The 22,647-nt window shown below is 42.7% G+C and overlaps 1 protein-coding gene across 7 annotated transcripts in view; it reads right to left on the reverse strand.

Annotated features, from left to right (window-relative positions):
• CFLAR (CASP8 and FADD like apoptosis regulator) overlaps positions 1–22,647 on the reverse strand; it is a 56,766-nt gene that overhangs the window by 18,983 nt on the left and 15,136 nt on the right. For 3 of the 7 annotated variants that reach the window (XM_060107113.1, XM_060107112.1, XM_060107114.1), the window contains exons 2-8: positions 20,783–21,194; positions 18,336–18,441; positions 16,650–16,785; positions 15,704–15,789; positions 12,665–12,722; positions 9,678–9,727; positions 8,911–8,992 (exon numbers count right to left, since the gene is read on the reverse strand). In XM_060107113.1, the coding sequence (XP_059963096.1) occupies positions 8,911–8,992; positions 9,678–9,727; positions 12,665–12,722; positions 15,704–15,789; positions 16,650–16,785; positions 18,336–18,441; positions 20,783–21,144 (880 nt within the window). In that variant the 5' untranslated portion in view covers positions 21,145–21,194. Of the gene's footprint in view, positions 1–8,910; positions 8,993–9,677; positions 9,728–12,664; positions 12,723–14,970; positions 15,790–16,649; positions 16,786–18,335; positions 18,442–20,782; positions 21,195–22,647 lie in introns of those variants that run through there. The other 4 variants (XM_060107116.1, XM_060107115.1, XM_060107117.1 and 1 more) reach the window with 3 other exon arrangements.

A 22,647-nucleotide genomic window follows, 5' to 3' on the forward strand; every position in this document is an offset into this window, starting at 1 on the left:
AGTCTAAACTAAAATGGACTCAGAGCAGCCAGATTCTGTGTCCCATGTATCAACAGTAACTTCCTTGTCCTTACTTGCAAATAGGGGAAGAAAAATGTGGGTGTTGAGTTTGGAAAATAAAGCTTCAACCAACTGCATTAGTCCCACTTCTCCTTCTACCCACCCTGCAAACCCCACTCCTGACCCAGCCCTATGTCTGTAAAATTCAGCTGTTCCTTTATTAACTTCCTGAAATGATGAGGGGTTTCTTCTGGCCTTGAAATTAGTACAGGGCTGTTAGTGAAGGGCTAGGATCAGCATTACCCACCCGTCTGGGGACTACTGAGATGAAATCCAAAGAACTAAATAAAATGTCATGATCTCATTCATTTAGAATGTGTTTTGACCGAAAATGAGCTCACATGTATCTTGACACTATCTAAAAAAGGGGATTCATTAAATAAATGTATAGAATAAATAAGAAAGAGGGGATGCTTCCTCAGTCTATTTATGATCACTTATTGAGCACCTTTAATAAGCCCAGCTCAAATTACTATAAAGCACATGAATGGAACACAAGTGGGCAGGATATTCTTAGTGGAAAGGGGAGTTTTGAGGTCAAATGTGAATGAGAAATGCAAGGTTGACAAGACTTAACCAGGTTTCGTTACAGGAACACTGCTCGGAAACTTTAAGGCCAACATGCACTGCAAATCTCCTAAAGAGGAACAAATTATTTCTTTTTTTTTTCTTTTTTTTTTTTGCGGTACGCGGGCCTCTCACTGTTGTGGCCTCTCCCGTTGCGGAGCACAGGCTCCAGACGCGCAGGCTCAGCGGCCATGGCTCACGGGCCCAGGCGCTTCGCGGCATGTGGGATCTTCCTGGACCAGGGCACAAACCCGTGTCCCCTGCATCGGCAGGCGGACTCTCAACCGCTGTGCCACCAGGGAAGCCCAACAAATTATTTCTTAAACTCACTTGACCTCAAAACTCATGTTTTACCAAGTTCCTCTTCCTGTCTTACAGAAACACTGTGATGAGGGGATACAGATGAAGTATACAGTGTAGTTCCTGTTCTTCAAGGAGCCCATAATCTTGCTAGAGAAGCAAAGTGTATAAATGTGCACAAAACAATGACTGATATGTCACATAGAACAGTAGGATTTTAGGTAAAATAGGAGATCAGAGTAGGGAAGATGAGTGTGGTCTAAGACACCTGGAGAGGAGATTATGGGAAAGGTGCAATTCAGCTGCGGCTCCAAAAAAAACAGGGCAAAGGAAAGGCCCCCAAGTGGAAGGATGATGGTGAATAAAGACAGAAGAAAGAGTGAGGGAGGAAGCGGGGTTGGGGGGAGTGGGGCTTGTATAAATCTGACTTTCCATTTGTTCAGGGACACCAACAATCGGGGGTGTTACTGGACAATCCATATACACTCGAAAATATAAACTACTTTATAAATGTCTTTTTTGTTTGTTTGTTTTTGCGGTACGCGGGCCTCTCACTGTTGTGGCCTCTCCCGTTGCGGAGCACAGGCTCCGGACGCGCAGGCTCAGCGGCCATGGCTCACGGGCCCAGCCGCTCCGCGGCATGTGGGATCTTCCCGGACCGGGGCACTGACCCGTGTGTCCTGCATCAGCAGGCGGACTCTCAACCACTGCGCCACCAGGGAAGCCCTTTTTTTTTTTTTAAGCACAAAAGATCACTAGTATTTCCTTCTGGACTAGCTTTTCTTAGGAGAAAACAATATCAATAATAAACATGTCAAGAGAGGCTTCTGTGGCCCCTCGGGTGGCCTAAAAGTCCTCTGCTTTTCCACATACCCACCACTCCTATCCACAGTTCCAAGACCCCAAAAGCTCTGAAAAACTTAGGTTCTTTTCCCTGACTCATTTTGTGGCAAAACCTTTCCTGAACCGATGAGAAGCTATTTATAGTCTTTATTCCACTTAGTGTAAGTATCCATTCCTTTTGCTGTAGAAATAGTCACATATTTGATTATGGGGTACTGCCCTAGAACCCACTGGAATGTTCTATAAATTACGGTATATGGGCCATGTCATCTTTCTGAACTCTTAAAACTTTAAAATTTTGAAATGCAAGGGTCTCCAATAAGGGATCTTGGACCTATAATTCTTTATACCCTAGCTTTATGCTGTCTGTGAAAAAAGGGTTTGCTATGTAGCACTGATTTAAAGGGAAATTTCATTAGTGATGCTAGGTTTCCAACTGAATGGCTGCTTGATCTCAGAGGATAAGAATGCCCAGAAAAAAAAAGCATACCACCACAGACTCCCTGGTCTTTTGCCCACAGGGAAGCTATCGTTAATAGTTTGCTAATCCCGCAGGGGTTAAGAGGGAAGACCCCACTTCCTTGGCACTCAAGCTGGCAGGCAGCAGTAGCCGCTCCATGGGAACAAAGCCTCCATCTACCATCTCATGTGTGACTTACCACGTGTCTTCAAAGCTCAGGAGGAGAGGCCACAGTGGCTGCTCCGATTCCCCTTGCTGAGATATGTTTACATCTGTCAGTGCAGGAACATGCTACTGATTTGGCTTGTTGCCCATTCCATTAAGGGAAAATGAGGAAAGGAGGCTGGGTAACCCCAAGGAGCAGCCAAGCTCCAATCAACACCACTGCAAAGATCTCTACGATCAACTCCGGGCTTTCAGGACTAGCTGCTCTGTTAGAAGAGGAAGTTTCTTAGGCAAGATTTCCCAGGGAAACGTGCAGCATCTGCTAGAAGAATCTAAGCCTTAGCCTGGTTAAAAGTATAGAAAAATCTTCAAGCTTTTCAGAAAGAGCAGGGAGAAAAGAGAGGAATAAACGCGCCCTCTTAAAATCTGCTAACACCAGCTTTCAGTCAGCAGCCTAAAAACCAGCCAGAGCCCTAGGTCAAGGTGCAGAGTCCAGTGTCTGTGATGTGAGGCTTTCACTTCTTGGCTCCAAACCAGAGCAAAAGTCCACTGCTATGTCAGGGCACCTTGAAGCAGGGCCTCGCACAGGTCTAGCTTTGCTAGGTCTCTGACACAGGTGACGCAACACGGAGGACACCAAGCACAAAGCCACTGAACGACTTAGCCTCAAAGCCTTAAGTTTCCATGTCTGCTCCAAGAAGAGGTTACTGACTACTCCAAGGATTCTTCTCAAGAATGAGCCACCAGGGGCCTCCCTGGTGGCGCAGTGGTTGAGAGTCCGCCTGCCGATGCAGGGGATACGGGTTCGTGCCCCGGTCTGGGAGGATCCCATATGCCGCGGAGCGGCTGGGCCCGTGAGCCATGGCCGCTGGGCCTGCGCATCCGGAGCCTGTGCTCCGCAACGGGAGAGGCCACGACAGTGAGAGGCCCGCGTACCGCAAAAAAAAAAAAAAAAAGAATGAGCCACCAAACAATAACCTTATAACCTTATCTTTGTTCACAATGTGGCTCTGAGGCCAGACTCTACTTCATGGCCTCCATACCTGCTTCACAAAGGGCCAAGCATGGTGGGGTCTTTTGTTTTTGTTTTTAATTTGAATAATTTATGTGTCCAAACTTTAATATGAACTTATTTCTTTTTGCTTCAGTACTCTACCAAACTTATCTTTTACTGCAATAACATGATTTGGTGTATCAACTATACCATTCACTGCTTTTTTTTTTTTTTTTTCTTCTTTCTTGCAGTACGCGGGCCTCTCACTGCTGTGGCCTCTCCCGTTGTGGAGCACAGGTTCCGGATGCGCAGGCTCAACGGCCATGGCTCAGGGGCTCAGCCTCTCCGTGGCATGTGGGATCCTCCCGGACCGGAGCATGAGCCTGCGTCCCCTGCATCGGCAGGCGGACTCCCAACCACTGCGCCACCAGGAAAGCCCCATTCACTGCTTTTTATATTTAAGTTATTTTTTTTAACATCTTTATTGGAGTATAACTGCTTTACATTTTTGTGTTAGTTTCTGCTGTATAACAAAGTGAATCAGCTATACGTATACATATATCCCCATATCCCCTCCCTCTTGCGTCTCCCTCCCACCCTCCCTATCCCACCCCTCTAGGTGGTCTCAAAGCACCAAGCTGATCTCCCTGTGCTATGCAGCTGCTTCCCACTAGCCATCTATTTTACATTTGCTAGTGTATATATGTCAATGCTACTCTCTCACTTAGCCCCAGCTTACCCTTCCCCCTCCCCATGTCCTCAAGTCCATTCTCTATGTCTGCGTCTTTATTCCTGTCCTGCCCCTAGGTTCTTCAGAACCATGTTTGTTTTTTTTTTTTAGATTCCATATATATGTGTTAGCATACAGTATTTGTCTTTTCTTAGTTCCTCGACCAGGGATCAAGCCCACATCCCCTGCATTGGAAGGCGGATTCTTTACCACTGGGCAACCAGGGAAGTCCCAAGCATGGTGTTCTGCAATACTAGGGGTGCAATAAACATTTATGGGATAAAGGAAGAATAAATCTATAAAGGTTTGGGGAAATTACATATTCTGGATAAAAGTCTGATTTTTGTTTTGAGGACAGGAAAAGATAGGTATAAGAGAGTCTTCCAGATTCTACAGGTACAAAGGAATGGTTTTAGAAACACACCAAGACCAGTAGAGCTTACTCCTTCATTCATTCACCCAACAAATATTTACTGAGCTCCCACATACCAGGCATGGTTCCAGGTTCTGGAGACACATAGGAAAAGCTCCCCACCCGCATGGAACTTACAGCAAAGTAGCTAAAAGCAGAGGCTTTGCAGTCAAGCTTTCAAATCCCGACTCTATTACTTAACTAGAAAAGTTAGAAAGGGAGTTTATTGTGCTCTGCTTGCTCACCTTGAAAATGGGGATAATAGTACCTATCTTGCAGTAATATTTATGAAAATTAAGTGAGAATCCCCGTAAAGGAATTAGCAAAGCACCTGACACATAGTATATTTTTAATAAATTTTACACCCTGGGACTTCCCTGGTGGCGCAATGGTTAAGAATCTGCCTGCCAATGCAGGGGACATGGGTTTGATCCCTGGTCCGGGAAGATCCCACATGCTGTGGAGCAACTAAACCCATGCACCACAACTACTGAGCCTGCGCTCTAGAGCCCGAGAGCTACAACTACTGAACCCGAGCACCACAACTACTGAAGACGGCGTGCCCTAGAGCCCGTGCTCCACAGCAAGAGAAGCCACCACAATGAAAAGCCCACACGTCACAACGAAGAGTAGCCCGCACTCACCACAACTAGAGAAAGCCCGCGCGCACCAACGAAGACCCAACACAGCAACAACAACAACAACAAAAATTTACACCCTGATCACTACCACCCTCAAGTTAGTCTTACCATATTATTGTTAGTTTCTTTCTTTTTTTTTTTTTTTATGGGTTTGAGAGAGTTAGATCCTTAGGAAGAGAGAACAATTAGTGGGCTGCTGAAGTGGCTCTGGGCAAGAAGCTGTGAAGAGGAAGAGAAGTTGAGACAGTTTTTTAAAAAGGTGGTGAGGGGCGCAGTATTTACCAGCAATCCCACTCAGGAGAATTGAAAATATATGTCCACACAAAAACTTGTATTAGTCAGGGTTCTCCAGAGAAAAGAACCAATAAGATAATACAGTGATATGTATAAGAGATTTATTACAAGAAGTGAGAGCCCTCATGTCTAGTAATAATGTTTATTGCCAGACTCCTGCACTTATCCCAAATGTTCAGCGTTAACCAAGTGAGAAAGTTAACTAGGGAAGAGACATAGGAAACCCCACAGAATCACCTAGACGAACTGGGCTGTTAGGAAATGAAGAAATGAAACGTGTTGCACATAATTAAGACTACTGTCAATCCAAGCAGGATTCCCAGCCTGGAGTCCTCAGAGAAAAATCGCTGGGAGGGGAATTGGAAACTGAAGAGCTGGAGGCCTAGAGCGGGAGTGTGAGAAGAAACTGTGTCATCCACTTCACATTAATTAATACTCTCCTGCTGTTCTGAGTCTCAGCTGCGTGTATACGTGGATTCAGGACCCGTCAGCTGATAAAAGCCACAACACAACAGGAGTAAGAGTGTGCTGTCTGGTTTCTTTACCTGTCAGTTAGCCACCTGAGCCCAAGGGCGTTGTAGATGTGGCCTCAAGCCCAGTTATTTGTATTGTTCCCAGAGGCAGGGAGAGCTTGAGTCAAGGAAGCAGATGTACAAATGCACCTCAGGCCAATACCTGTTCTTACCTCATCAAAGAGGCCCCCTGCTCCAGCTCCTAGAGATTCTGATTCTACGCTCCTTTCCATTTTTCTCTCCCATCGGACCATGCCACTCTCTGCCCTCCCTCCCCCTGGCGTTTGTGTTCAGATTCTCTTTCTCTGTCATGCCCGCTCATACCATGACTAGTAGTAGTCTCCCCAGCTATCCACCTGTGTATGTCCCCAAAAGTTACCCCCTCTTGGTGTTACCCCTTCTATTCCAGTTAGCCCCAGGCTATGGGAACCTGCCCCACTCCCCCATGAGCCCAGAGCAGGCCTCAGGACTCCAGTTCTCTGGTCCCTCACTTGTCTGGGTCAGGCTCCCTGTACCAAGCACAAAGCCATGGCAAGTTCTAGCTCAGTGGTTTGCAGCTAAAATTAAACAAACAAAATGGACAAATAACATTAACTGGCATTTAGTACATGCTTACAGTGTGTGTCAGGCACTGTCCTAAGTTCTTTACAGGTAGGACTCATTCACTCCTCCCAACCTCCGTATGAGGCGGGTCCTGTTATTAACTCATTTTACAGGAGAAAAACTGAGCTACCGAGAGGCCAGAAAAACTGCCACAGGTAACAAGCTAAGCCATGGCAAAGCCATGATTCAAACCCAGACAGTCGTATTCCAGGGCTCAACTCTGATCACAATCCTATAATACAGAAAAATACAAATATACACTCAGTCCCTGCCTAAAAGAGGCCCCTAACTCAGCAAGGGACGCAGACAGTGGATTATAGCCACAAATTCACAACAAGTCATGGCTTTATCTTTGTGGTTCTCCTCATACAACAGATACACATCCTGCACCAAGTCCAGCTGGGAACTTCCTGCTAATGCATGAAGCAGAACTGATTACAACCAAAAGAGGAGGACAATTACACAATCTCTTTTAAAGCAGGAAGTTACTCACTGAGAAAATATTTTCTCATTCTTATGTGAATACTAATGGCTAAAACAGAAAGAACACGTCTTGTACATCAACTACACCTCAATTTAAGAAAAATAAAATTAAATAAATAAATAAAGGACACATCTATAGCTCAGGAGATAGCATTTCTTACATCCATCCAAATATAGGACATGAGAAAGTGAGATCATACATGAAATCCTGGGAAATTCAGCTTAATATTTGCTAATTTGATCTTCTCTTGGATTCTCTTCCCATAAAACTCACCATGGTAACATTCTAAGTGAGCCTAGAAGACAGTTCTGACTCATTCTAAGAGAATGTTGAGAAGCTGGACAACTGTGGAAATAGAAGGAGCAATCCTTTCAAGAAAGAGATAGGGATTTCCCTGGTGGCACAGCGGTTGAGAATCCGCCTGCCAGTGCCGGGGGGCACGGGTTCAAGCCCGGGTCCGGATGGATTCCACATGCCGCAGAGCAATTGGGCCCGTGCTCCACAGCTACTGAGCCTGCGCTCTAGAGCCCACGAGCTACAACTACTGAAGCCCGCGAGCTACAGCTACTGAAGCCCGTGCTCCTACAGACCGCGCTCCTCAACAAGAGAAGCCACCGCAATGAGAGGCCCACGCACCGCAACCAAGAGTAGCCCCCGCTCGACGCAACTAGAGAAAGCTCGCGCGCAGCAACGAAGACCCAACGCAGCCAAATATAAATAAATTTATTTATTTAAAGAAATAAAAATTTTTTTGAAAAGAAAGAGATAAATAATTAAACCAAATGTTATTGTACTTATCTAGGCTTTTCTTCTTTTTTGATGCATCATCAGTGACTAATTCAGTTCGAGTCAGACATCCAACAACTGAGCAAAAGAATCGATTCAGATCCAAAGTTGACACACAGGTAGTACACACTCAGGCCAGTAACCAAAGTCCAGGGTGACTAAGGGACACATTGCCTCTAAGTGAACACAAATTTATCCTTTTTTTTTTTTTTTTTTTTTGCGGTACGCGGGCCTCTCACTGTTGTGGCCTCTCTCTTTGCGGAGCACAGGCTCCGGATGCGCAGGCTCAGCGGCCATGGCTCACGGACCCAGCCGCACCGCGGCATGTGGGATCTTCCCGGACCGGGGCACGAACCCGTGTCCCCTGCATCGGCAGGCGGACTCTAAACCACTGCGCCACCAGGGAAGCCCATCCTATTTTTAATGTTCCCCAGAAAAGCTTTCAGAGTCTATCTAGGTGAAATGATGGGGTATCTGATAATACTGAAGCCCAGAAAACTTTCCATTTTAAACCCCCCTTTGGATCCCAGGACTCCTCCCTGCCACAGCATCCAGCATGGAAAGACAAGACTGAAGCTCACCAACTTTCACAAAGTTTGCCTTTGTGCCAGAGACAACGCTATGTGTTCCCCCAACCTCCTTTCATTTTCCTCATGACACACAACTTGTCTACTGTGGTTGGATGGGGCACATGAGTTCTAACCCAAGGAATGAGGGTGGAAATGATGCATATCACTTTCAGGCCTGCCCCTAAAGTCTCTTGTGAGATCTTCCACTCGCTTCCTTCATCCACCAGCCAGATATAGAGGATCCTGAGGAAAACTCCAAGCCCTTAGATGATGACACCACTGATGAGCACATGGAACAAAGCTCTACAGTACCACCCGCACCAGACTGCAACATGAGTGAGAACTACCCTTCATGTGTGAAACCACATTTTGGCATTGGTTTGTTACAGCAGCTAGTGTGGATCACTCGATGAATACAGCTTGTGTGTGCCGTGATCTCACTGTGATCTCACTGTGGGAGCATCATTTCATCTGGAGCATTCACACCTACCTGTGTCATTGCCAATGCAATCAATTATCAGGCAGATTCCCAGGGGCTTGCTCTGCATCTTGTATCTCTCTTCCAGTACGTGCTGGAGAGGAAAGCAGGGATTGTTAAAGACCCTAAACATTGTTTTTTTCCTCAAGATTCCACCCATGTGATCTTTTCTTTTGGATTTCCTTAAATTTCCTTTTGGCAGGTGAGTCACTCAATAGACACAGGCTGAAGTCATCACAGCTGACATTTCCCTTCCATATCAACAAGCTATTTCAGTTTCTATTTAATTTTAATAAAAATTGCAGTCTCTTTACGCATGTCTTAGCTTTGTGGGATAAAGATAATTTAAAACACAGAGAAAAGATGGGTCATATGTTTCCACAGTAACCTGAGATTGGACAAGTGATATCTTTCCAAACCAATACAAAAGGAGGCCTTTCTATTATGGAGAAGAGGTATCAGCACAGAAAAAGTCAGAACAAGTCAAGGTTCAGTGTCACTGCTTATTTATATATTCAGCCATCACTCAGCTGAGAAGAGAAATGCCACTTTGGAATTTTCCTGCATTCCAAGGTTCACTAATGCAATCCACTTCAACATCTTTCTCTTTGCTACATCCAAGGTCCCCCTTTAGAACAGAAGAGTTCTCAGAATAGCACACCCTCAGCATCCTGTTGTTACAAAGAATTCTTAATGGACAGATATTTTTAAAGCCATCAGTGTTCTCCACAGATACTGTGCTTACAAAACAATACCAAATCAGATCATTTATTCTGTACCTGAGGTAAAAATGCTTCTGATTCCTGAATGGATGTCTTCACTGGTTCTCCTGAGGGATGAGAGAGAAATCATTTACAAAGCTGAAGGAGAACTAGCCCTAATCCTAGACCCTGCAGGCTGTGTTTCTTTATGTCTCACCATTTTTCTCTCCCTATTTTCTTCCCCCTACTGTCTTTTCTTTCCCCAGCTATACTCAGCCCCAAGCTTCTAACCTCACACTGAAAAACCTAACTGATAAGAAAACACAAGTCCCCATGCTAAACAGGGGTTATGTAGAAAAACTGCTTAAATAGAAGTAAAAGAAGCCTCTCCCTTGCCCTTCTCCAGGTAAGGACCCAGTGACTGCTGAGGTTTTAACCTGATAGGGAGAATTTAATAAACTAACCACCCAACAATATCAATAGCTTTACTGCATGTGCTGAAATTGTGCACAATGCCTCAAGGGAACAACCTTAGAGACACAGAGAAGGGAAAGCTTTTGTGGGTTTGCCACTTATAGAACAGATGGCCATGTTTTCTTAGTCCAGTGATATTGGGAGATCATAAAATAAAATGTCAATGGTAAGATAGGGGACAGTGGGCTTAGGAAATATAGATGAACCTAGAGCAAACTCTGTAGATAAAAAATGACTTTACTAGTCCCGGGGAGGTGGAGAAACCACCAGTTTTGAAGCCATAAAGGGCTGGCTGAAACCCTAGCACCATCACTAACAAGTCCTGTGATCTTGGGCAAGTTTCTGAAGTCTCAGGGTGTGTTGGGTTTTGTTTGCCTTGTTTTGTTTTTTAATCTCTGAGATGAGCATCTAATTTATGACTGCTGCAAAAATGAGAAATAATGTCTAAAGACAGGCAAAGAAAATGCCAATATTTGGTAAGGTTTGGGGGAAATGAATACTTTCAAATGGTAATGCTGTATAAGTTGAAACAGTCTTCTTATTTTTTTTTTTTTTTTTTTTTTTTTTTTGCGGTACGCAGGCCTCTCACTGTTGTGGCCTCTCCCGTTGCGGAGCACAGGCTCCGGACGCGCAGGTTCAGCGGCCATGGCTCACGGGCCCAGCCGCTCTGCGGCATGTGGGATGTGGGATCTTCCCAGACCGGGGCAGGAACCCGTGTCCCCTGCATTGGCAGGCGGACTCTCAACCACTGCGCCACCAGCGAAGCCCTGAAACAGCCTTTTTAAAGGACAATTGGCAATACCCTTTAAACCAACATTCTGCTTCTAGAAGTTTATCCTAAGGAAATAATAGAGCACGTGTGCAAAAATGTCAAGGAGATGTACTGAAGGACTGTTTGTAATGGCCCTAAGCTAGAAAGAAACTAGAAGTCTACCAACATGAAACTGGTTAAATAAATTATGATATATACAATGGAATACTATGCAATGTTAAAAAGGATATGAGAAATATTTATGTATTTGACAAGAAAAGATATGCAGGATGTATTTAGTGAAAAACAGATTACTGAAAAATATGTATAATATGGAGCCAACGTACTTAAAAATTTTACATGTGTTTGCGTGCATATACCTACATATACTTACTAGAGGTACACAGATCAAACATTAATAGTGGTTATGTCTGATACTCAGAATTAAGAGGAAATTTCACTTTATCTTTTTGTATTTTAGCAATCATGGCTTAACAGAATTTTAAAAACACGCAAAATAATATATGTAATATGTCCATCTCAGTTCAGGGCACCTAGCACTTACTAAAAGTGCTTAATAAATTGTAGTTATTATCATCATCATCCAGTTGAAATCTATTTGGAAGTCCAAAATAATATGAATACTTGATTATTTTAAACTTCTATTAGATTAAGGTCAAGTTATCAGGATGCTTTTCTCTTTTACTAGCAAATGAACCACATCCAGGCAAAAGCAGGCAACTAGCTCTCCTAAGGATCTGCAGGGCTGTTGGGAGCCTCACTTACCTCACCTGTTTAATTACCATCAAGGATAAACCTGCCATCAGGCAGCCCAATGGAAAAAACACTGATTATTTTAAATTCCTATCCAAATCTACCAGGTCTCCCATTTTAAACAGCTAATTCTCACCACCTCACCAGTGTTTTAAGAAACATACTGTCACCTCAGAAATTAATTTGCTCCTCAACAGCTTTTGCTGGAGAGCTGACTTTTACATAGGGAATGCTGGGCATGAGCTGCTCCATCTGGCTGAGCTGGGCAGAATGCTTGCAGGTGCACACAGACAGCATGTCGGCTGAGTCATGAGGTGTTGCCATATAGAGGAGGTTTCCATCAGGCCACTGCCCTGCTCTCTGCATTCAGGATCGCCCCTGCACACAAATTCCAAGCTCCTCAGGGAAGACTGAGTCCTCCTTACCTGTCTGTGCAGCCCCACCTCCGGGAGTTCTTAAGTACTACAGTAAGAGACTGAGTCTCAGCCCTCACTTCAAGGAGGACTCAAGACAAGCAAAAAATACACTTCTTGAAAATGATGGGATCAAGTGCTGATGTTTTAAGAGCGATGAGAGGGATCTTAAATCCCTTAAATCTTATGGTTGAAATGACTAGGTGTTTTTTTTTTCTTCCTTTCTTTGTAGGGGTGGGGAATGTCATCTGTACAGTATCTAGATTTATTACATGGGCTATAAAATAAGATCCTAGTAACCTTTCTTCTTCCTGCTGCTAGATATTTGGTTTAACATGGTTCATTACCATGGCTAGATTAATGTTTAACATGGCCTGGTTATAGTTCTATTTCAGGTATAAATGTTGTATCTCTTAAAAAATATAGCCAAGATGATGAAGTTGATGAAGTAGGAGGTGTTTAAATTCAAATAAGCTAATTTGATAGATACCTAGAAATGCCAATGAATACATTTTAAGAGTTTAACTGTTTTTTATTTTGAGAACTTAATTAAAATATGTAGATAAAAGAAAGGCAACTCTAAAAATGCAACATTCTGTACTTGAATTATCAATCATTTATAAAGAATGAATATAAAGAAAAGCTGGTCTTACTCTGAGTGTCACGTTGTCCCATCATGAGTCTGTGTTCTTTACTCCTCCCATTCTGGAGCTTCAAATATAAAAAATAAGGTCACACTCCCTATTCATTTTTCAGAGACATTATATTACACCTCTTTAAATATCTCGATAGGATTCTTACCCAGGAAAAAATAAAAATATCAATTCACTGTTAAATTATCTAAAGAAGGCTAGCAAGAGCCATTAACTCCATAAATCCATATTCTATGGCCAAAGTAGCAATTCAAAGTGAAAATACAATGAATGTGTAAATATGCTCAACTAGCATTTAGAATATGGTATAGGAGAGTTGCTACAATAGCTCCAAGTTAGAAAAAGCTGTTGGAACATGCAATTGACATTCAACCTGATCTTTAACACAGAGGCAAGGTACAGTATGGTTAAGAGTGGGAGTGGGATTCTGCCACTTACTAGCTATGTAACTTTGAGCAAGTTCTTTAACTGTATGTCTGTTTCTTTATCTTCAAAATGAGGATAATAATATTACTTACCTTATAATTTTTTTGAAGATTAAATGTACACAAAGTACTCAGCACAGTGCCTTTTAAGCACACAGAAGTGCTTAATAAATGTCCAGTTATTATTTTTCTATAATGCCTAGCTACACATAAGCCACATGTGGGAGTGGTTCTTGAAAATTAGCTACCCTTCTGAGGGCCAGAATGGGATGAATCAGAGAGTGAAAGATTGAACAGACCCTTTCTCTTCTCAGATGACAGGTCCTGTGTAAGGTACACATAGCACACACTGTCAACCATCTGATACGCTCAGCTTTCAAATGACAGTTCTCCTCTGAAGCTATCCTAGCCAAAAGAGAGAAGTACACTATTTATTAAGCTGTGTCTGTAGCTAAGTCTGTGCATCTAAATGAAAGAAAAACATATAAGTTGCTTTTATCACTAATAACCAATGACTTAGCCAGAGGATAATGATATTAGATAGAATTTGGAACCCCACATAGGTGTGCATTCACTTTTACATACTATTAAAGAGATATAACATGAAATCAAAGCTAGATTTATTGCAGATAAATATAAAAAGCATTATATTACAGAGTCACAACTTTTTTTTTTTGGCTGCACAGTGCGTCTTGAGGGATCTTAGTTCCCCAACCTGGGATCAAACCCGTGCCCTCTGCAGTGGAAGCACGGAGTCCTAACCACTGGACCGCCAAGGAATTCCCACAACTTCTTTATTCTATAGTATGTTGGTATCATGTGTTATTTAATGCCACCATAATTTTTAAAGCACTTTTGCAGCCTTGTATGAGTTAACATCCAGGTATTCAGTTCCTAAATCTTGTGAGGAATTCACTGAATCCATATGCCACAGTGCCTGCTAACTAAATGAATGAATGATCAGGGTCACAGATTAATATAGCAAATTTAAAGAAAAATTTACACACAGAGCATGTGGGTTCCTAATAGGCTGCATGGACAGTGAATACAATTACTTGCATTAACAAAATAGAAAGACAATAACAAAAATATGGCAGGCTTTTAACTAAGAATGACAGTATAATTTATGTTAGATAGACAATAGCAGAGAAAGCTCAGAAAATCTGGATCTGAATCCTAAATCAGTTTTCTCTCATGATTTGGTATCATAGAGATTCAGAAGGACAAAAAAAGCATATTTAATTCTTGAAAAAAATGACAGATATATCTAAGCTATGACATGATACCATGTAGTTTATTAAATACACCATGGTGTAGAGAAAGGAGTATGGACTGGCCCAGGTCTGGCGGTAGGTAGAGGTGGGAAGTCACTTAATGTTCCTTAGGCCTAAATGTCCTTATTTATTTAATGAGGGTGTTGGACAGTATAATGCTTACCATCCATCTGAGCTCTGAAATTCTATTGCTTAGTGGTATCTCTTACAGATTATATTCTCCACAAAACTATTTTTATGACAGGTATAGTCAATATGTTCATCACACACTTTTATGAAAGTGCTTATGATTTAATCACAGATTATAAACTGTGGTCTAAGTCCTGACTACAAATTCCACATATCCTTATATGGAATGAGGATGAGGATGAGATTACACTAAGGTTAACTTCTCAAGATAAAAGATTAACCGAAGCACAGTTCTAATGATAACCTTGCACCACTGACCAACACAACAACCAGAAGTGACTACATATTATTTATGGTCACAAATCAATCACTCAGTAACATCACTCAACAACAAAAACACTTTTGTTGAAATCATTAAAAGAAGCTCAATGAAAAGCAAATGCACAGAGAGGTAAATACAAGGATATTTATTTTGAAGTATTGTTTTATAACAAAAGGTTGCAAATAATCTAAAAGTCCACATATACAAGAAAAGGCTAAACATACTGATACATCTAGAAAGTGAAACTATGTTCCATCATTAAAAACAATGATTGAATAAAGGCAGTCCCGTATGATTCATACGAAACAATTTGTAAGAGTTCTCAGATCAGCAAGTGGACATAGCGTGCTACCATTTGTACAGAAGAAAAAAAGACAAATTAAATATGATATGTGATATGATAGATTATCTCTGGATAGAAGAAAATGGTTAACAATAGCTGCCTCTGGGGAAAGGAACTGGGGTAAGAGGAAATATACTTTAAAAATTCTTTTAGCACATTTTGAATTCTTTGTCCATGGGCATGTCCTACCTATTTTTACTTAAGAAGCTAAATTTTCAAAGGAACAAGTGAACAATGAAAAAAATGTTTGTATATGTAGATACACACACAGGAAAACAAAAAGACTAGAAGGGAATAACTGTTAACATGGAGGTGATTTATTTTCTTCCCTTTATATATATTTCTCTGTATTTTCCAAATTATTTCAATGAACACATGTTAGCTTTGAAATTATAAGAATGTATACATATTTTAAAACAAATGCACATTTCTGTCACAATTTTTTTCAGATATTAAACGAAGTACATGCTGGGAGAATGTGTACATTTTTATCAAAGTTCTGAAATTGTTTCATGCTGGGATTCCACACATTTGCTCCAGACTCACCCTTAGGTTATATGAAGGATCCTTTATACTCAAGTTTGGCAGAGATGCCTGGAGAGCATTTACATAATTTGTTTCCACTCCTTGAGCTGCAAGCAGAACACAGGCTCTGAGTTAAGATTTACAAATTATCATCAAATGAATCTTCAACAGTGGCTCAGTTCATGGTCAATCATGATCTTTCAAAATACCCTAAACTTTCCAGCCACCTTACTGAATTCAAAATATCAGATCAGATGACCCTTCTATCGATGTCATTAAGAACAGACTAAAAATGCTACTCCTGTTCTTGATCTTGAATCAGCCATTGGGGGGTGGGGGGGGCAGGGCTGTGTGTAGATCACTGAGTATCAGCCATGCCCTGTGGTGGTAGTAGACTGCTAGCAGAGCCCACGCTGAGTGTGAGTCTAAAAGACAACAGGTAGGGGTGCCATGAGAGGGAAGGCCAGGGTGCGCTGGTCCCCTTTATGGGAGGAGGGGTTCTCAGCAGAAAAGATGCCCTTTTGCATGAGGAGGTTTTGTGCAACTGGAGACATATGCAGGGCAGTTGTAGGACCCCAGTGATAGGATATCATCCCAAGTCAGGCCAAACTCTGGAGCAAGGCAGCAGGGCTCAGCATAGACTCAAAAGCCCTGAGTGCCCACAGCGCCACCAGCCAGTACAGAAAATGGGGGTGCAGACTCTTTCCTGAAGACCAGAATGTTAAGAACTGCTTGGTGGCATTTTGCAGAGGGCCAAGACTGCGTGGTCAGGGGTGCTGGGTGATGAAGTTAGCAGATGGGGGGTATGGAGGATATAAAGGGTTCTGATCTCTAGCCACAGGCTGGTGGGAGCTGTGGACCTTCGGGTTCTGTTCCATCCACCCGTCCAACACACGGGTCTCTACCAATGAAACCCACTATGCACAGATACTTCCGTAGGCCACAGAGAGGCCAAAATGCTGCTTACCAGACTGCTTGTATTTCTGGATTTTTGTCTTCAGGTCTATTCTGTGGATGTTCCTTAGGCATTTTTCTAATAAATCCAAGTGATCTGGAGCAACCAGGTTGAGCTTCTCCAATTCAATCACAAGATCCAAGAAACTCTAAGAGAACCACCAACAAGAAACAAATGTCAGTAGGGCTGACTATTAGGCCTCATATGCAAACCTCAGGCTGTGTAATTTATTAGAGCAAGAAAATGTGACCAGAGGAGCCCTTTCAGTGACCTTCAGTGATCCTAAGCCAGACCGCTCTGTTTTATAGTCCTTCCAAAGCCATGAGCAAATTACACTCCTGGAATTTACTCAGAAAAGAGGTACGTCTTTGGGGGGCCAACCTGTACCTAGGTTAGGGGTAGATACATGGGCCACTTGTGTCAGGAAGGATTGAGAGAGCAGGCCTGAAAATAAAATCCTCCCAAGTTCAATCTCTTCCCAAAAGCCAGGCTGGTGTTATACTGAAAAACTCTGAGGGCTTTACTGAAAAATGGAAGCGAGAAGGTAGCTAGGGAAACGTTTTTACTAGAAAAATTCTAATGATACAGTTTTGAAGTCCCTAAAATGTTTTAAGCAATGCTGGAAATTCCAACTCATTCTGACACAGCAGACATGAGGTGGCAAAATTACAGGGTTAGGGTATTTTGCTACTCATTCACCCTGGACCGTAGGGATTGTGAAAGAACTATATTTCAGAAATAGGCACTGCTTTTGGTGTTACTTCCTTTCTGTTTAACATTTGGTTACTAATGTGCTATCTTTATTTTTAAATTAATAATGATAATTAAATCTACATAAATGATTTGGAAATAAGTTGATTAGGGGACACCAAAAAAGGAGTTGTATTTTTTCATTTTCCTTCCCAGTTCGCATTTGATGGTGGGGGCATACTGTCACCCTATATTCCCACATTTCAGAAATGAAACAACAATCATTAAGGAACATGAGGAAATTCTTAAGCAATGATTTACCAGAGTCCTCAGAAGCAGGTCCTTGGTGGACATACTGTCACGTACTAGAGACCCGAGCTTTCCCTGGCCTGTCCATAGGTCAGAAGTAAGGCCAGCTGGAATTTATATACTTTTCCAGCGATCACAGCATCCCTAAGATCTTCACCCCTACCTCATTTGCAACCCCAAATCTGTACTTTTGCCATTCCCTGGATACATCAGTCTCAAGGACCTTCCCCTGCCCAGCTACCCTGCAGCCTAATGACTCCACACTGACCCTGAGCCCGCTGAGGAGTCAGAGAGCAAAGATGGGAGTGGACCGGCATTTCCTCCTGTTTCTACTCAGCATGAGCAGAAGGGACTCCCTAACCCTCCCAGATGATCTGTCAAACCAGGGAGAGAAGCTGATGTATAAGCCAGGCCTATGAATTTTACACAAATAAAGGATAAAATACAAAGATGAAAGAAACACCCAGGGCCACACCAGCCGATATCACTCTATTGCCTCTCAATTTATGAACCAATTTTCTTCCCATCAATGTTACTATGAAAAATAAAACCCATACTCTTCTCCCTTCCCACCTTCACCCCCGACTTGGTCCTCCCTGCTTAAGTACCTGTTTCCCTCTCTTCACGCCATAGAGAGCACCCCTCCAACTTCCAATAGGCTCTTGGGAACATGAACGAAGAAAAAGAAAGAAAACTCACCTTATCCTTGGCTATCTTGCCTCGGCCCATATAATCTCTCATGAGGAATATTAATGAGGACACATCAGATTTATCCAAACCCTCACCAATCTCCATCAACAGCACCCTGTAAACGAGATAAGTTTCTTTAGTAAATTCAGAGACCAGTCCTAGTGAGAACTCCAAGAGCCTAGGCCTCCTCTATGTCGGTAATTGGTTAAAAGACTAATTCTTGCCCCCATTTGAATGCGCCCCCAAGAAAACAGAAAGCTTAGATCACCCCAGGAGGAGATCTTAAGGGAAGTCAAAAAGCAAATTTATCCGTTCCCCAGTTTTCAATAGGAGATGGTACCTCTTTTTACAACTGCTATGAAAAGAACAAGAGAATAAAAACTTCCCCAAAGGGTTTCCCTGGTGGTGCAGTGTTTGAGAGTCCGCCTGCCGATGCAGGGGACACGGGTTCGTGCCCCGGTCCGGGAAGATCCCACATGCCGCGGAGCGGCTGGGCCCATGAGCCATGGCCGCTGAGCTTGTGCGTCCGGAGCCTGTGCTCCACAACGGGAGAGGCCACAACAGTTAGAGGCCCGCGTACCGCAAAAAAAAAAAAAAAAAAAAAACTTCCCCAAAGAATCCCCTAGCTCCCCCAGAAGTTATAATGAAATAAATTAAGAACCTAAATGACTAAGACGAAAGACATAAATAGAATTCAAAGTGATCTTGTCTTCTCTGTTTAACAAACCCCCAGTGATACTGATGCTGCTAATCCAGGGACAATACTCTGAGTCACAAGATTGTGAAGCAAAGTAACACCTGGGCTATCCTGGCCCGCGCCCGAACTCAAAGGTTAAAAGGCATCTAGATTGGGATTGTGTCTGTAAATATCTCTGTCTAGAAAGCCCCTCCTGACTTAGCCACCTCTGTTCCAGTTGGAGTTACCATCATGCTTTATCAGGGCTCCCAAGGACACCTCATGATTGTCATTATTACCTTGACATTGCCGTCATTACTTAGAAGCCTGTTTTCCCAATTAGACTCTAATATTCTTGAGGATGGAAGAGTCTTCATTCGTTTTGCTTTAGTGCTTACCAAACACCTGGCATAGGTCAACCCACAATAAAGCCCACTCAACAGAGGAATAAATGAATCTAGCACTCCCAGGCCTCTCTACTCAGAGGCCCAAAGGAACCACCTCCATTCACCACAGCAAGGAAACAAGAGATGGAGAGAGTCCCCTGACTTATTCACAAAAACCCAGTCAGTGCCTCCCAGAAAGTTTTAAGAAGATTATGACATCATGATGGTTGGAGAGGTGGAAGATGATCAAGAATAACAGCAACAATAATAATAAACCCTTATATTTGTAGAGTGCTGCCCAGTTTAAAAAAGTACTTCACATAATTTAAAATAGTAATAATAATTTTTAAAAAGTACTTCACATACTAAATTATCACAATCAATCCTCACAAACACACTTGTGAAATCAGATATTATTATTTTTAGCTTCACAGGTAGAAAAACGAAGGCCCAACTGATGTCAGTGGCTGGCTCAGCCTACGTGGCTTGTAACTGACAGTTCTGAGGCTTCAAACAGGAATTTAGACCTCAAATCTCATATACATTCCAAGGGTCACACTGCTTGCAACTCTCTTTAACATAGTTTTTAATCATGTACATCACCTCCAAATATATATTATCAATATAACTAAAGGCTGGTGGTCTGGAGAAAAAGGAGTCACTGATTTAAGGTTACAAATTATCTTTCTTTCCCCAGAAGCGCAGCCTTTCCGCTGGTTTCTGTGCTCCTCTGAACCTCCAAGAGAATATTATGTGAACAGGAGGAAGGAACAACTCAAAGGCTGTCTGAACTAGAGGGGACTCCAGTGGCCGTTCCTCTCCTGAACCGAAGGAGGTCTAGAGATGGTTAATTGAAGAAACGTTCAATCTGGGCTCCCCAGAGCCTTCGGGAACAGGGACCTCACAGAAAGCAAGCCCACCCCACTAATTTCCTCAGCAGGGGAAAGACCTGAGGGGGTTCAGGAAGGATCACAGAGCTCTACAAAGGTCAGGAAGATTGCTGTCAGGCTTGTTATTTCCTTTCTGAGTAACCAGAAATTACCAGGCTCTGACATCACAGGCTAGCAAAGAACACAGCAGATCTCACAATCAGAGAGGCCTGCAAGAGTACTAGCTCTTAGTCACTCCTCTCTCTCTCATTCTACCCATCAGGCAAACACATACCATCCATCCCTTCCTCCTTCATTCTGATCTTCTACCCAATTACTTTAAGCAGACATGCCCTAAGAATTCAGAGTTCAGAGGAATGAAGTAACATCGATATGGCAAGAGGATCAGTGGGTAGAGAAAGTCATGAGGCTGCTTTTCCTACTGTCCTCATTTCTGTGACTCTGAAGTCTAGACCTCCTCCCTCCCTCCCACCAGTCCAGCCTCAGGAGGGGCTGATGAATTACCTATAGTCCGAAATAAGATGTGGGTGCCTGTGCAGGAGGGCCTCCGCTGTCCGTCTGTCCATCTTCAAGACCCTCTTGAGCAAGTCAAACCGCCTTACTCTGTAGAGCAGCTCAGCCAAGCTCACAGAAGACAGCTTTCCTTTCTCTCTTAAAACATCCAGAAGGTCCCTGACATTAAGTGGAACCACATCTGCAGCAACGTCTCGGCACAGAAAAAGAAGCATCTCCTTCTCGTCTTCATCAAGTGCTTCTTCCACCTGATGGATGACCTCAGCAGACATCCTGTACAGTGTCATTCCAAGGAACAGCAGTAAGGAAAGTCTAGTCCAGTCAACAGAAGGCCATAAAGCTACCGATTGCATTTCTGATGGTTTTCTTCATTTCTTTCAGAATCCTTTCCAATGGGGGAGTTCTGTGGTTAAAAGGGAATTTTTTAAAATCCTCCTATCAAAGTAACTTTTGCCTAAAACTCTAGGTATAGGCTCTTTCTTTCTTGCTGGTCTCTCTAATCTAGCAGATTAAATTCATATTGTTAAGTCTACAGAAAGCGATCCTCTCAGTAGACAAAGAGACTGACCCAAAATTCAAGACAGACAAAGAAGATAACCTACATTTTAAAGGAAATGAGATCAGAGACAAATTACTGCCCCCAAATCCCATGTGCTTTATCAGAACTTATCAGAATGTAAAGTGTGGTAAGGGGGAAATCACTGCTAGGGAATTAATGATGAAGTGGCAAATGATTGACCTTGGTGTGGGGCAAGAGGAAAAGCCCAATGACTAAGCTGCTTTCTGGATGAGAGAAACTGAGGTCACAGGGGTTAACTCCTTTTCGGTGACCTCCCGGTAGGCTTGAACAAATACAAATCTTAGCAAAGGGGACCCTCTGCAAGGTGTCAAAAATGATGGGAGAAAACACGTTTCTGTCCCTACCCCATCCCTTTTTTCTGGTTGTTCTACTTTGAAACCCTTCATTCACACCTGCTGCCATCCTCCCAAAACCCAGGCCCTTTACACAGCATCATCATGAATGCTCATGGGACCTGCCACCATGGCTGAACTTAGGCCTTGCCAAGTTTTGATCACCTCTTTGGACCTCGAGCCCCTTGGAAGAGTCAGAAGTCTGCACTCACAACACACTGCTGGACGGCAATTATCACTAGAGATCCTGATGGTATCAGTGGAAGGAAGGAGGTTGAGCAGATCTGCAGAAAGGTCTGGGAATTGGGTGCGAACGGTGGGGAGTTCATGCCATGGGTCTATTCTAAACTTCTTGCATTGGAACTCAACCTATTTTCTTTCAAAATTTAAGTTGCAAATGGGGGTCACTGTCTACTCTAAAGTTTGATAGCCATATTTTATGTTAAATAAGCTCTTATGTTCTAGGAGAGTACCCTATCTGTTTCTATCAGACAGCATTTCAGGTTAAAAGCTAATCTTAGCAAAAGATAACTGGAAAACAACCTAACTGTAAGTTGCTAACTGTTGCTACATATTTGTGTACAAGCATATTTATGTATTTATATAGCAGGATTTACTCAAAGGAACACTGAATCTATTTTACTTATTTATATACAATCTCAGTTCACAAAAGATGAGGCATCTTACAATAAAAACATGTAAGTAGAAAAAAATTTTATATGAGAACAAGGGGGGAAAATATTAGGTAGAAAGTCAAAATGAGGTGGAGGGATAAAGAATACAATGCAAATATGCAGGCCAGAAAGACCTAAACAGATTTTAGTAGACCTTGAATTTGTCCCAAGCTTCCTGGCAGTCAAAGCAGAAAGGGATATAGGGGATGTTAAACAGCTCTTGCTGTCAAAAATAAGAAAAATTGAAAGATTCTTAGAGGAAGCATAATT

This window comes from Mesoplodon densirostris, chromosome 8, assembly GCF_025265405.1.
Source record: "Mesoplodon densirostris isolate mMesDen1 chromosome 8, mMesDen1 primary haplotype, whole genome shotgun sequence".
Lineage (NCBI taxonomy): Eukaryota > Metazoa > Chordata > Mammalia > Artiodactyla > Ziphiidae > Mesoplodon > Mesoplodon densirostris.